The sequence below is a fragment of the Somniosus microcephalus genome, chromosome 6 (genome assembly GCF_052327205.1).
Source record: "Somniosus microcephalus isolate GS21.2 chromosome 6, FLI_Smic_1.0, whole genome shotgun sequence".
NCBI classification, from domain to species: Eukaryota; Metazoa; Chordata; class Chondrichthyes; order Squaliformes; family Somniosidae; genus Somniosus; species Somniosus microcephalus.
The window spans coordinates 279,967,542-279,982,865 of NC_140992.1; the positions used below are offsets into that span (position 1 = coordinate 279,967,542).

At 51.8% G+C, this 15,324-nt stretch overlaps 1 protein-coding gene across 1 annotated transcript in view; it reads left to right on the plus strand.

Moving 5' to 3' along the window:
* The window catches only part of LOC147116762 (large neutral amino acids transporter small subunit 2-like), a 124,597-nt gene extending 109,430 nt beyond the window's left edge, over positions 1-15,167 (plus strand). Inside the window, exons 10-11 of the mRNA XM_085991910.1 lie at positions 6,384-6,558; positions 14,541-15,167. Of these exons, the coding sequence (XP_085848036.1) occupies positions 6,384-6,558; positions 14,541-14,659 (294 nt within the window). The 3' untranslated portion in view covers positions 14,660-15,167. The remainder of the gene's footprint in view (positions 1-6,383; positions 6,559-14,540) is intronic.
* Positions 15,168-15,324: the final 157 nt, after the last annotated feature.

The following is a 15,324-nucleotide window of genomic DNA, read 5'->3' on the forward strand; positions in this document are numbered from 1 at the left end:
AACCTGCAAGGGGACATAGACAGGCTAAGTAAGTGGGCAGAGATTTGACAGATGGAATACAATACTGGAAAGTGTGAGGTTATGCACTTTGGTAGGAAAAATCGTAGAGCAAGTTATTATCTTAATGGCAAGAAACTGGAAAGTACTGAAGTACAAAGGGATCTGGGGGTCCTGGTGCACGAAACTCAAAAGGTTAGTATGCAGGTGCAGCAAGTGATTAAGAAGGCCAATGGAATGTTGACTTTCATTGCTAGGGGGATAGAATATAAAAATAGGGAGGTATTGCTTCAGTTGTACAAGGTATTGGTGAGACCGCACCTGGAATACTGCATACAGTTTTGGTGTCCATACTTAAGAAAAGACATACTTGCTCTCGAGTCAGTACAAAGAAGGTTCACTCGGTTAATCCCGGGGATGAGGGGATGGACATATGAGGAGAGGTTGAGTAGATTGGGACTCTACTCATTGGAGTTCAGAAGAATGAGAGGCGATCTTATTGAAACATATAAGATTGTGAAGGGGTTGGATCGGGTGGATGCGGGGAGGATGTTCCCGATGATGGCTGAAACTAGAACTAGGGGGCATAGTCTTAGAATAAGGGGCTGCTCTTTCAAAACTGAGATGAGGAGGAACTACTTCACTCAGAGGGTGGTAGGTCCATGGAATATGCTGCCCCAAAAAGCTGTAGAAGCTACATCATTACATAAATTTAAAACAGAAATAGACAGTTTCCTAGAAGTAAAGGGAATAAAGGGTTACGGGGAGCGGGCAGGAATTTGGACATAAGTCTAGGTTCGGATCGGTCATGGCCCTGTGGGTAGCGGAGCGGGCCCAGGGGCCGTGTAGCCTGATCCTGCTCCTATTTCGTGTGTCTAATTCTGTTAGATTCAGGAGATGGTTCAGTGATAGCAGATTGGCGGTTAGGATCAGATCAGCCATGATCTTATTGAATGGCGGAGCAGGCTCGAGGGGCCGATTGGCCTACTCCTGCTCCTATTTCTTATGTTCTTATGTTCTTAATCTTCCAAAGTTCTCTCGATTCAGGAACTGTCCCTTTAGATTGGAAAATTGTGCATGTCACTCCGTTATTTAAGAATGGCGAGAGAGGGAAACCAGGGAATTATAGACCAGTTAGCCCAACATCTGTTGTTGGGAAATTGCTAGAGTCTATAATTAAGGATAGGGTGACTGAACACCTCAAATTTTCAGTTGATCAGAGAGAGCCAGCATGGATGTGTGAAAGGCAGGTCATGCCCGACAAACCTGATTGAATTTTTTGAAGAGGTGACTAAAGTAGTGGACAGGGGAATGTCTATGGATGTTATTTATATGGATTTCCAGAAGGCATTTGATAAAGTCGCACATAAGAGACTGTTTACTGAGGTAGAAGCCCACAGAATTGAGGGCAAATTATTGGCCTGGTTAGGAAATTGGCTGAGCGGCAGGAGACAGGCAGTGGGGATAATGGGCAGGTACTCTAATTGGCAGGAGGTGACTAGTGGTGTCCCACAGGGATCTGTGTTGGGGCCTCAACTATTCACAGTATTTATTAATGACTTAGATGATGGCATAGAATGTCATGTATCCAAATTTGCCGATGACACAAAGATAGGTGACATTGTAGGCAGTGTAGATGGAAGCATAAAATTACACAGGGATATCGACAGATTAAGCGAATGGGCAAAACCGTGGCAAATGGATTTCAATGTAAGCAAATGTGAAGTCATCCACTTTGGACCAAAAAGGATCGAACAGGGAACTTTCTAAATGGTGAAAGGCTAAAAACAGTGGAGGTCCAAAGAGACTCGGGGGGTCCAGGTACACAGATCATTAAAATGTCAGGAACAGGTACAGAAAATAATCAAAAAGGCTGATGGAATGCTGGCCTTTATATCTGGAGGACTAGAGTACAAGTGGGTAGAAGTTATGCTGCAGCTGTACAAAGCCCTGGTTAGACCACACTTGGAGCACTGTGAGCAGTTCTGGGCACCACACCTTAGGAAGGATATATTGGCCTTGGAGGGAGTGCAGCGTAGGTTTACCAGAATGATACCTGGACTCCAAGGGTTAAGTTACGAGGAGAGATTACACAAACTAGAGTTGTATTCCCTAGAATTTAGAAGGTTAAGGGGTGATCTGATCGAAGTTTTCAGGATATTAAGGGGAACAGATAGGGTAGAGAGAGAGAAACTATTTCCGCTGGTTGGGGAGTCTAGGGCTAGGGGGCATAGTCTAAAAATTAGAGCCAGACCTTTCGGAAGTGAAATTAGGAAACACTTCTACACACAAAGGGTGGTCGAAGTTTGGAACTCTCTTCCGCAAAAGGCAATTGATGCTGGGTCAACTGTTAATTTTAAATCGGAGATTGATAGCTTTTTGTTAACCAAAGGTATTAAGGGATTTGGGGCAAAGGCGGGTGTATAGAGTTAGGTCGCAGATCAGCCATGGTCCCATTGAATGGCGGAACAGGCTCGAGGGGCTGAATGGCCTCCTCCTGTTCCTGTGTTCCCTTGGCGACATCATCCAAAAACACAATGTCAGGTTGCACATGTACGCTGACGACACCCAGCTCTACCTCACCACCACCTCTCTCGACCCCTCCACTGTATCTGACTTGTCACACTGCTTGTCCGACATCCAGTCCTGGATGAGTCACTGTCTTCGGCCCTTGCCACTCTGTTCCCTAGCTACCGACTCCATCCCTGTCCCTGGCCACTGTCTCAGGCTGAACCAAACCTTGGCTTCCTATTTGATCCTGAGATGAGTTTCCGACCACTTATCAGCACCATCACCAAGACCACTTATTTCCACCTCCTTAACAGTCTCCACCCTTGCGTCAGCTCATCTGCTGCTGAAACCCTCATCCAGGCCTTTGTTACCTCTAGACTCGACTACTCCAACACACCCCTGGCTGGCCTTCCATCTTCCACCCTCCGTAAACTTGAGGTGATCGAAAACTCGGCTGCCCGTGTCCTAACTCACACCGAGTCCCGTTCACCCATCACCCTGTGCTCACTGACCCGTGTCCTAACTCACACCGAGTCCCGTTCACCCATCACCCCCTGTGCTCACTGCCCCGTGTCCTAACTCACACCCAGTCCCGTTCACCCATCACCCCCTGTGCTCACTGCCCCGTGTCCTAACTCACACCCAGTCCCGTTCACCCATCACTCCCTGTGCACACTGCCCCGTGTCCTAACTCACACCCAGTCCCGTTCACCCATCACCCCGTGCTCACTGTCCCGTGTCCTAACTCACACCCAGTCCCGTTCACCCATCACCCCCTGTGCTCACTGCCCCGTGTCCTAACTCACACCCAGTCCCGTTCACCCATCACCCCCTGTGCTCACTGCCTCGTGTCCTAACTCACACCCAGTCCCATTCACCCATCACCCCCTGTGCTCACTGCCCCGTGTCCTAACTCACACCCAGTCCCGTTCACCCATCACCCCCTGTGCTCACTGCCCCGTGTCCTAACCCGCACCGAGTCCCGTTCACCCATCACCCCCTGTGCTCGCTGCCCCGTGTCCTAACTCACACCCAGTCCCGTTCACCCGTCACCCCCTGTGCTCACTGCCCCGTGTCCTAACTCACACCAAGTCCCGTTCACCCCTCACCCCCTGTGCTCACTGCCCCGTGTCCTAACTCACACCCAGTCCCGTTCACCCCTCACCCCGTGCTCACTGCCCCGTGTCCTAACTCACACCCAGTCCCGTTCGCCCATCACCCCCTGTGCTCACTGCCCCGTGTCCTAACTCGCACCCAGTCCCGTTCACCCATCACCCCCTGTGCTCACTGCCCCGTGTCCTAACTCACACCCAGTCCCATTCACCCATCACCCCCTGTGCTCACTGCCCCGTGTCCTAACTCACACCCAGTCCCGTTCACCCATCACCCCCTGTGCTCACTGCCCCGTGTCCTAACTCACACCCAGTCCCGTTCACCCATCACCCCCTGTGCTCACTGCCCCGTGTCCTAACTCACACCCAGTCCCGTTCACCCATCACCCCCTGTGCTCACTGCCCGTGTCCTAACTCACCCAGTCCCGTTCACCCATCACCCCCTGTGCTCACTGCCCCGTGTCCTAACTCGCACCCAGTCCCGTTCACCCATCACCCCCTGTGCACACTGCCCCGTGTCCGAACTCACACCCAGTCCCGTTCACCCCTCACCCCGTGCTCACTGCCCCGTGTCCTAACTCACACCCAGTCCCGTTCACCCATTACCCCCTGTGCTCACTGCCCCGTGTCCTAACTCACACCCAGTCCCGTTCGCCCATCACCCCCTGTGCTCACTGCCCCGTGTCCTAACTCGCACCCAGTCCCGTTCACCCATCACCCCCTGTGCTCACTGCCCCGTGTCCTAACTCACACCCAGTCCCGTTCACCCATCACCCCCTGTGCTCACTGCCCGTGTCCTAACTCACCCAGTCCCGTTCACCCATCACCCCCTGTGCTCACTGCCCCGTGTCCTAACTCGCACCCAGTCCCGTTCACCCATCACCCCCTGTGCTCACTGCCCCGTGTCCTAACTCACACCCAGTCCCGTTCACCCATCACCCCCTGTGCTCACTGCCCCGTGTCCTAACTCACACCCAGTCCCGTTCACCCATCACCCCCTGTGCTCACTGCCCCGTGTCCTAACTGACACCCAGTCCCGTTCACCCATCACCCCCTGTGCTCACTGCCCCGTGTCCTAACCCGCACCCAGTCCCGTTCACCCATCACCCCCTGTGCTCACTGCCCCGTGTCCTAACTCACACCCAGTCCCGTTCACCCATCACCCCTGTGCTCACTGCCCCGTGTCCTAACTCACACCCAGTCCCGTTCACCCAACACCCCCTGTGCTCACTGCCCCGTGTCCTAACTCACACCCAGTCCCGTTCACCCATCACCCCCTGTGCTCACTGCCCCGTGTCCTAACTCTCACCCAGTCCCGTTCACCCATCACCCCCTGTGCTCACTGCCCCGTGTCCTAACTCGCACCCAGTCCCGTTCACCCATCACCCCCTGTGCTCACTGCCCCGTGTCCTAACCCGCACCCAGTCCCGTTCACCCATCACCCCCTGTGCTCACTGCCCCGTGTCCTAACTCACACCCAGTCCCGTTCACCCATCACCCCTGTGCTCACTGCCCCGTGTCCTAACTCACACCCAGTCCCGTTCACCCAACACCCCCTGTGCTCACTGCCCCGTGTCCTAACTCTCACCCAGTCCCGTTCACCCAACACCCCCTGTGCTCACTGCCCCGTGTCCTAACTCACACCAAGTCCCGTTCACCCATCACCCCCTGTGCTCACTGCCCCGTGTCCTAACTCACACCCAGTCCCGTTCACCCATCACCCCCTGTGCTCACTGCCCCGTGTCCTAACTCACACCCAGTCCCGTTCACCCATCACCCCCTGTGCTCACTGCCCCGTGTCCTAACTCGCACCCAGTCCCGCTCACCCATCACCCCCTGTGCTCACTGCCCCGTGTCCTAACTCACACCCAGTCCCGTTCACCCATCACCCCCTGTGCTCACTGCCCCGTGTCCTAACTCACACCCAGTCCCGTTCACCCATCACCCCCTGTGCTCACTGCCCCGTGTCCTAACTCACACCCAGTCCCGTTCACCCATCACCCCCTGTGCTCACTGCCCCGTGTCCTAACTCACACCCAATCCCGTTCACCCATCACCCCGTGCTCACTGCCCTGTGTCCTAACTCGCAGCCAGTCCCGTTCACCCATCACCCCCTGTGCTCACTGCCCCGTGTCCTAACTCACACCCAGTCCTGTTCACCCATCACCCCCTGTGCTCACTGCCCCGTGTCCTAACTCACACCCAGTCCTGTTCACCCATCACCCCCTGTGCACACTGACCTACATTGGCTCCCGGTCCAGCAACGCCTCAATTATAAAATTCTCATCCTTGTTTTCAAATCCCTCCATGGCCTCACCCCTCCCTATCTCTGTAATCTCCTTCAGCCCCACAACCCCGAGATATCTGCGCTCCTCTAATTCTGCCCTCTTGAGCATCCCTGATTATAATCGCTCCACCATTGGTGGCCGTGCCTTCTGTTGCCTGGGCCCTAAGCTCTGGAATTCCCTCCCTAAACCTCTCCGCCTCGCTACCTCTCTTTCCTCCTTTAAGACCTACCTCTTTGACCAAACTTTTGGTCACCTGCCCTGATTTATCCTTATGTGGATCGGTGTCAATTTTGTTTGATAATCGCTCCTGTGAAGCACTTTGGGACATTTTACTACGTTAAAAACGCTATATAAATTCAGGCTGATGTTGTTGAGTGACTCTACAGACCGCGCGCTCTCTCTCCCCCTCTCAGTGTCGAGCGGTGCTCGAATGACCCTGATTTCAGTCTCAGTTTCTGGGCTCCTTTCCCTGCAGGTGAATCTCCTGTTCCCGGTCGTTTACCTGCTGTTCTGGGCTTTCCTGCTGGTTTTCAGCTTCTACTCCGAGCCCCTGGTGTGTGGCACTGCCCTCCTCATCATACTGACTGGCGTCCCCGTCTACCTGCTGGGAATCCAATGGAAGAAGCCAAAGTATTTTGATGATGTGATCGGTGAGTGTGGAGCAAGAGGCAGTGGCCACTGTAAAAGGGTTAAATGTGTCGATGGCGGTAAAGCTGGGTGGATCGGGAGATACGGAGCCTGAAACTGGCCACCGGCAGAAAGGATTTAAAGTGAACGGAAAATGAGATTTAACAGAGAAATGCTGTGCACATTGGGGCCGAGCATCACCATGAGCAGTTGATGAGTGGAATGGCAGCGTAGTGGTGATGTCACTGGACGAGTAATCCAGAGGCCTGGACTAATGATCCAGAGACGTGAGTTCAAATCCCACCACGGCGGCTGGGGAATTTAAATTCAGTTCATTAATTAAATCTGGAATAAAAAGCTAGTCTTAGTAATGATAACCATGAAACTATCGGATTGTCGTTAAAAACCCATCTGGTTCACTAATGTCCTTTAGGGAAGGAAATCTACTGCCCTTACCTGGTCTGGCCTATATGTGACTCCAGACCCACAGCAATGTGGTTGACTTTTAACCACCCTCTGAAATGGTCGAGCAAGTCACTCAGTTGTAACAAACCGCTACAAAACAAAATAATAAGAATGAAACCGGACGGATCACCCGGCATTGACCTCGGCTCCGGCTACGGACACAGCAACAGCACACCCAGCCCAGTCAACCCTGCAAAGTCCTCCTCACCAACATCTGGGGACCTGTGCCAAAATTGGGAGAGCTGTCCCACAGACTGGTCAATCAACATCCTGACATAGTCATACTCACAGAATCATACCTTTCAGCCAATGTCCCGAACTCCTCCATCACCATCCCCGGGTATGTCCTGTCCCACCGGCACGACAGACCCACCAGGGGTGGCGGCACAGTAGTATACAGTCGGGAAGGAGAGGCCCTGGGACTCCTCAACATTCACTCCAGGCCCCATGAAGTCTCATGGCTTCAGGTCAAGCATGGGCAAGGAAACCTCCTGCTGATTACCACCTACCGCCCTCCCTCAGCTGATGAATCAGTACTCCTCCATGTTGAACACCACTTGGAAGAAGCACTGAGAGTAGCAAGGGCACAGAATGTACTCTGGGTGGGGGACTTCAATGTCCATCACCAAGAGTGGCTCGGTAGCACCACTACTGACCGAGTCTTAACTGCCAGTCTGGGCCTGCGACAGGTGCCGAGTGAACCAACAAGAGGGAAAAACCTACTTGACCTCATCCTCACCAATCTACCTGTCGCTGATGCATCTGTCCATGACAGCATTGGTAGCAGTGACCAGCGCACAGTCATTGTGGAGACGAGGTCCCGCCTTCACACTGAGGACACCCTCCATCGTGTTGTGTGGCACGACCACTGTGCTAAATGGGATAGATTCAGAACAGATCTAGCAGCTCAAAACTGGGCATCCATGAGGCGCTGTGAGCCATCAGCAGCAGCAGAATTGTATTCCACAACAATCTGTAACCTCATGGCCTGGCATATCCCTCACTCTACCATTACCATCAAGCCAGGGGACCAACACTGGTTCAGTAAGGAGTGTAGAAGAGCATGCAGGAGCAGCACCAGGTGTACCTAAAAATGAGGTGCCAACCTGGGGAAGCTGCAACACAGGACTACAGGCATGCTAAAAAGCTGAAGCAGCATGCTATAGACAGGGCTAAGCGATCCCACAATCAACGGATAAGATCAAAGCTCTGTTGTCCTGCCACATCCAGTCGTGAATGGTGGTGGGCCATTAAACAACTAACGGGAGGAGGAGGCTCCAAGAATATCCGCATCCTCAATGATGGTGGAGCCCAGCACGTGGGTACAAAAGATAAGGCTGAATCGTTTGCAACCATCTTCAGCCAGAAGTGCCAAGAGGATGATCCATCACGGCCTCCTCCCGAGGTCCCCACCACCACAGAAGCCAGTCTTCAGCCAATTCTATTCACTCCACGTGATTACAAGAAACATAAGAACATAAGAAACCGGAGCAGGAGTCGGCCATTCGGCCCCTCGAGCCTGCTCCGCCATTCAATAAGATCATGGCTGATCCAATCTTGGCCTCAACTCCACTTCCCTGCCCGCTCCCCACACCCCTCGACTCCCCTGTAGTTCAAATGTCTGTCTATCTCCACCTTGAATATATTCACTGACTCCGCCTCTACAGCTCTCTGGGGTAGAGAATTCCAAAGATTCACGAGCCTCTGAGAGAAGAAATTCCTCCTCATTTCCGATTTAAAAGGGCGACCCCTTATTCTGAAACTATGCCCCCTAGTTCTAGATACCCCCACGAGGGGAAACATCCTCTCAGCATCTACCCTGTCGAGCCCCCTCAGTATCTTATGTTTCAATAAGATCCCCTCTCATTCTTCTAAATTCCAATGAGTATAGGCCCAACCTGCTCAACCTTTCTTCATAAGACAACCCCTTCATCCCAGGAATCAACCGAGTGAATCGTCTCTGAACTGCCTCCAATGCAGGTATATCCTTCCTTAAATAAGGAGACCAAAACTGTACGCAGTACTCCAGGTGTGGTCTCACCAACACCCTGTACAGTTTATACTCCATTCCTTTTGCAATAAAGGCCAACATTCCATTTGCCTTCCTAATTACTTGCTGTACCTGCATGCTAATATTTTGTGATTCATGTACAAGGACCCCCAGATCCCTCTGTACCGCAGCATTTTGTAGTCTCTCTCCATTTAAATAATAATTTGCTTTTTCATTCTTCCTTCCAAAGTGGATAATCTCACATTTTCCCACATTATACTCCATCTGCCAAATTTTTCCCCACTCACTTAACCGATCTATATCCCTTTGCAGACTTTTTGGGGTTGATTTTCAGTGTGTCGTGAGGCGGGCTTTCAGGCGTGCGGGGGGCAAAAATCCCGAAATCGGGGGTCCTGACACCATCCCGCCCAAAACCCGCCTCCACGTATGTTTCAAAGGAGGCGGGTACCCGCCCCGCACTGGGACCCGCTGACCCGAGGCGGGAAGGGATTATTGCCAATTAACTGCCTGTTAACAGGCAGTTTTTAGCCTAATCCCTATTTTGAAGGTTGAAGTGTGGGATTCCCGACGGCTCCAAACCACGCCAAGTTAGAGGAGTCGGGCCGTCGGGCTGAAGGACTTGGAGGGGTCGCGATGTCGGTGTTCAGGTGAGTGATGGGTGCATGAGTGCAAAGGTAAGTGTGTTTGGTGTGTCTAAAGTGTGTAAAGAAGTTTAAATTACCTGTACTTACCTTTACAGCCTTTCTTCCTCTAGGCTTCGGGAGTCCATCATTCAGCCGGCACAGCAAGCTGAATGGCCGCGAGCTGTCAAAAGTGACAGCCTTCAGCTTTCTGTGCCGGCAAGATTTCTAACTGAGTCTGTGGAGAAGGATTCAGGTTAGAGGTAAGACTGTCAATGTTTGACAGCTTCAAACAGCTGTGAAACGCTGATATTACATCTGTCAACACATCTTGACAGATGAAATTTCAGTCTGTGACGTCACCTGTTGCCGGGTGGCCCTTAATTGGCCTGCTGAGCCCGCTGGGCGGGCTTAACAAGGTCAATCAAGGGAAAATCACGTGGATTGGCCACATCTCGATGGAGGCGGGACTAAAACCTGAAAGTTGTAGTCCCGCCTCCTTCCCAACTTCCGAATGAAAATCCAGCCCATTGTGGCCTCCTCACAATTTGCTTTCCCACCCATCTTTGTATCATCCGTAAACTTGGCTACATTACACTCGGTCCCTTCATCCAAGTCATTAATATAGATTGTAAATAGTTGAGGCCCCAGCACCGATCCCTGTGGCACCCCACTAGTTACCGTTTGCCAACCGGAAAATGACCCATTTATCCCGACTCTCTGTTTTCTGTTAGTTAGCCAATCCTCTATCCATGCTAATATATTACCCCCAACCCCGTGAGCTCTTATCTTGTGCAGTAACCTTTTATGTGGCACCTTATCGAATGCCTTCTGGAAATCCAAATACACCACATCTACTGGTTCCCCTTTATCTACCCTGCTCGTTACATCCTCAAAGAACTCCAGCAAATTTGTCAAACACGATTTCCCTTTCATAAAACCATGTTGACTCTGCTTGATTGTATGATGATTTTCTAAATGTCCTATTACTTCCTTTATAATGGACTCCAGCATTTTCCCAATGACAGATGTTAGGCTAACTGGTCTACAGTTTCCTGCTTTCTGTCTCCCTCCTTTCTTGAACAGGGGAGTTACAAACAGCTGAGAGCACGGGATATAGCAAAGGCTGTGGGCCCCGACAACATCCTGGCTATCGTGCTGAAGATTTGTGCTCCAGAACTAGCCGCACCTCTAGCCAAGCTGTTCCAGTACAGCTACAACACTGGCATCTACCCGACAATGTGGAAAACTGCCCAGGTATGTCCTGTCCACAAAAAGCAGGACAAATCCAATCCGGCCAATTACCGCCCCATCAGTCTACTCCCAATCATCAGCAAAGTGATGGAAAGTGTCATCGACAGTGCTATCAAGCGGCACTTACTCACCAATAACCTGCTCACCGAGGCCCAGTTTGGGTTCCGCCAAGACCACTCGGCTCCCGACCTCCTTACAACCTTGGTCCAAACATGGACAAAAGAGCTGAATTCCAGAGGTGAGGTGAGAGTGACTGCCCTTGACATCAAGGCAGCATTTGACCGAGTCTGGCATCAAGGAACCCTAGTAAAACTGAAGTCAATGGGAATCGGGGGGAAAACTCCCCACTGGCTGGAGTCATACCGAGCACAAAGGAAGATGGTTGTGGTGGTTGAAGGTCAATCATCACAGCCCCAGGACATCGCTGCAGGAGTTCCTCAGGGCAGTGTCCTAGGCCCAGCCATCTTCAGCTGCTTCATCAATGACCTTCCCTCCAACATAAGGTCAGAACTGGGGATGTTCGCTGATGACTGCACGGTGTTCAGTGCCATTCACAACTCCTCAGATAATGAAGCAGTCCATGCCCGCATGCAACAAGACCTGGACGACATTCAGGCTTGGGCTGATAAGTGGCAGGTAACATTCGCATCACAGAAGTGCCAGGCAATGACTATCTCCAACAAGCGAGACTCTAACCACCACCCCTTGACATTCAATGGCATTACCATCGCTGAATCCCCCACCATCAACATCCTGGGGGTCACCATTGACCAGAAGCTTAATTGGACCAGCCACATAAATACTGTGGCAACAAGAGCAGGTCAGAGGCTGGGAATTCTGCGGTGAGTGTCTCACCTCCTGCCTGCCCAAAGCCTTTCCACCATCTACAAGGCACAAGTCAGGAGTGTGATGGAATACTCGCCACTTGCTTGGATGAGTGCAGCTCCAACAACACTCAAGAAGCTCGACACCATCCAGGACAAAGCAGCCCGCTTGATTTGCACCCCATCCACTACCTTAAACATTCACTCCCTCCACCGCCGGCGTACCGTGGCTGCAGTGTGTACCATCTACAAGATGCACTGCAGCAACTCGCCAAGGCTTCTTCAGCAGCACCTTCCAAACCCGCGACCTCTTCCACCTAGAAGGACAAAGGCAACAGGCGCATGGGAACACCACCACCTCCAAGTTCCCCTCCAAGTCACACACCATCCTGACTTGGAAGTGTATCACCGATCCTTCATCGCCACTGGGTCAAAATCCTGGAACTCCCTCCCTAACAGCACTGTGGGAGTACCTTCACCACACGGACTGCAGCAGTTCAAGAAGGCGGCTCACCACCACCTTCTCAAGGGCAATTAGGGATGGGCAATAAATGCTGACCTTACCAGCGACGCCCACATCCCATAAAAACGAATTTAAAAAAAATAGAGACACTGAACGAGAAACAGAGGACATCTCAAGGCTGCAAAGTACCATGGGGTGAAGCCCACCCCTCAGATCCTCACTCTCTCATCGAAGCCCATCTCTGAGACCCTCACTCTCCCATCGAAGCCCATCTCTGAGACCCTCACTCTCCCATCGAAGCCCATCTCTGAGACCCTCACTCTCCCATCGAAGCCCATCTCTGAGACCCTCACTCTCCCATCGAAGCCCATCTCTGAGACCCTCACTCTCCCATCGAAGCCCATCTCTGAGACCCTCACTCTCCCATCGAAGCCCATCTCTGAGACCCTCACTCTCCCATCGAAGCCCGTCCCTCTGAGACCCTCACTCTCCCATCGAAGCCCATCTCTGAGACCCTCACTCTCCCATCGAAGCCCATCTCTGAGACCCTCACTCTCCCATCGAAGCCCACCCCTCAGACCCTCACTCTCCCATCGAAGCCCATCTCTGAGACCCTCACTCTCCCATCGAAGCCCATCTCTGAGACCCTCACTCTCCCATCGAAGCCCATCTCTGAGACCCTCACTTAAGGCCAGGCCTGTAAATGCAGCTCTCAGTTGCCATCTGCTGGCTGGTTCAAGAAGTGCAGCTCTGCTACCCACAAGACCCAGTGGCTGGGAGGCCGAGATTTTACTCATTTGGTATTAAGCCCCATGCCGACTCCAGAGGACTTCCTGGGGGCAGCCTCGTTAGAATATTACTCCCGGGGGGGGAGGATGGGGAAAGTGGAACATGGCTTCGAGCACTGTGCACGGTTCTGAGCTCCATATTATAAAAAGGATGTCGAGACGCTGGAGAAAGTGCGAGAAAGATTCACTGGAATGAGACCAGAACTAGAGGCCATCAATATAAGAGAGTCACTAATAAATCCAATCGGGAATTCAGGTTAAACTTCTTTACCCAGAGAGTGGTGAGAATGTGGAACTCGCTGCCACAGGGAGTGGTTGAGGTGAATAGTATCGATACATTTAAGGGGAAGCGAGATAAACACGAGGGAGAGAGGAACAGAAGGATATGCTGATAGGGTGAGACGATGTCAATTGGAGCTTTCCAGACTGAGATGGGTAGATTTTTGTTGGGTACGGGTATCAAGGGATGTGGAGCCAAGGCAGGGAGATGGAGTGGAGGTGTGACCGTGCAAATCAGACATGATCCAATTGAATGATAGAACAGGCTTGAGGGGCTGAATGGCCTCCTCCTGTTCCTCATGTCCCTGTGTGTGAAGAAGTGCTTCCTGACATCACCCCTGAACGGCCTGGCTCTAATTTTAAGGTTCTGCCCCCTTGTTCTGGACTCCCCCCACCAGAGGAAATAGTTTCTCTCGATCGAACGTATCAAATCCCTTTTAACATTTTAAACAACTCGATTAGATCGCCACCTCAAGGCAAGGAGGGAAAATAAGCGAAGGGGAAAATAATGAGAGATTTCTATAAAGAGAGCCCATTGTCTCAGCTCAGTGCAATAAAATACAGAGCGTTGATGAGAACTTCTTCAGCCTCAATCCTTCCTGCGCTAACCCCTGACCCCAAATGGCATGTTGGCCTTTATTGCAAGGGGGTTGGAGTATAAGAGTGAGGAAGTCTTGCTCCAATTGTACAGGGCCTTGGTGAGACCACACCTGGGGTACTGTGCATAGTTTTTGGTCTCCTTATCTAAGAAAGGATATACTTCGCTTGGAGGCGGTGCAGCGAAGGTTCACTAGATTGATTCCTGGGATGAGAGGGTTGTCCTATGATGAGATTGTGTAGATTGGGCCGATACTCTCTGGAGTTTAGAAGAATGAGAGGTGATCTCATTGAAACATACAAGATTCTGAGGGGGATTGACAGGGTAGATGCTGAGAGGTTGTTTCCCCTGGCTGGAGTGTCTAGAACCAGGGGGCACAGTCTCAGGATAAGGGGTCGGCCATTTAATACTGAGATGAGGAGGAATTTCTTCACCCAGAGGGTTGTGAATCTTTGGAATTCTCTGCCCCAGAGGACTGTGGAGGCTCAGTCTTTGAGTATATTTAGGGCTCCGATCGATAGATTTTTGGACTCTAGGGGAATCGAGGGATATGGAGATCGGGTGGGAAAGTGGAGTTGAGGTCAAAGATCAGCCATGATCTTATTGAATGGCGGAGCAGGCTCGAGGGGCCGAATGGCCGACTCCTGCTCCTAATTCTTATGTTCTTATGTTCTGATCCAGCTGTTGTGTTCTCCTTTTTCAGAATCAACGACATTTTCTGGACAGAAGTTCTGTTTTGTCGTTTACCCACAGGAGGAAACTCCAGAGGAAAATGGGCGACCTCTGCCCCTGGATCCAAACAGAAAGTACCGGGATGCATAGCCGACCTTGGGCCTGGACTGTGCCCCAGACTACTGCCAACGAGCTGTCACCAAACCGTGGCCAACTACAAGGACAGTAGGAAATGTTTTGCCAAAAAACAAAAACGGAAAAAAAAAGATTTGCTGGAGAGGAAGAAATTCTGACATTTTCAGTTTAGGGATCAAAGCGATAGAGTTCCGTAGAGCTTCTGGAAAAGTCCATCTAACCGCCCGAAGGAAGCGGGAGTCTCCGCGCCCGAGTCTGTCACACCGATTGATCCCTGATTGGGATCTATTCTACTTCCCCTCAGCCTGAGGGACTGATCCAAGCTCGAATTACAATTAACATTGTGGACTAGCCAATACAGCATGACCTTTGCCACCAATGTCAATAACCGGGACAGTACAACCTTGGACCCTTGGTGCACTGTTGACTAATCCCAGCGTCTCCCCAACCCCATCCAATCGCCGTCTCCCCAAACCCACCGACCGACCGTCTCCCCAAACCCACCTACCGACCGTCTCCCCAAACCCACCTACCGACCGTCTCCCCAAACCCACCTACCGACCGTCTCCCCAAACCCACCTACCGACCGTCTCCTCAAACCCACCTACCCAATGTCTCCCCAAACCCAGCTACCGACCGTCTCCCCAAACCCACCTACCGACCGTCTCCCCAAACCCACC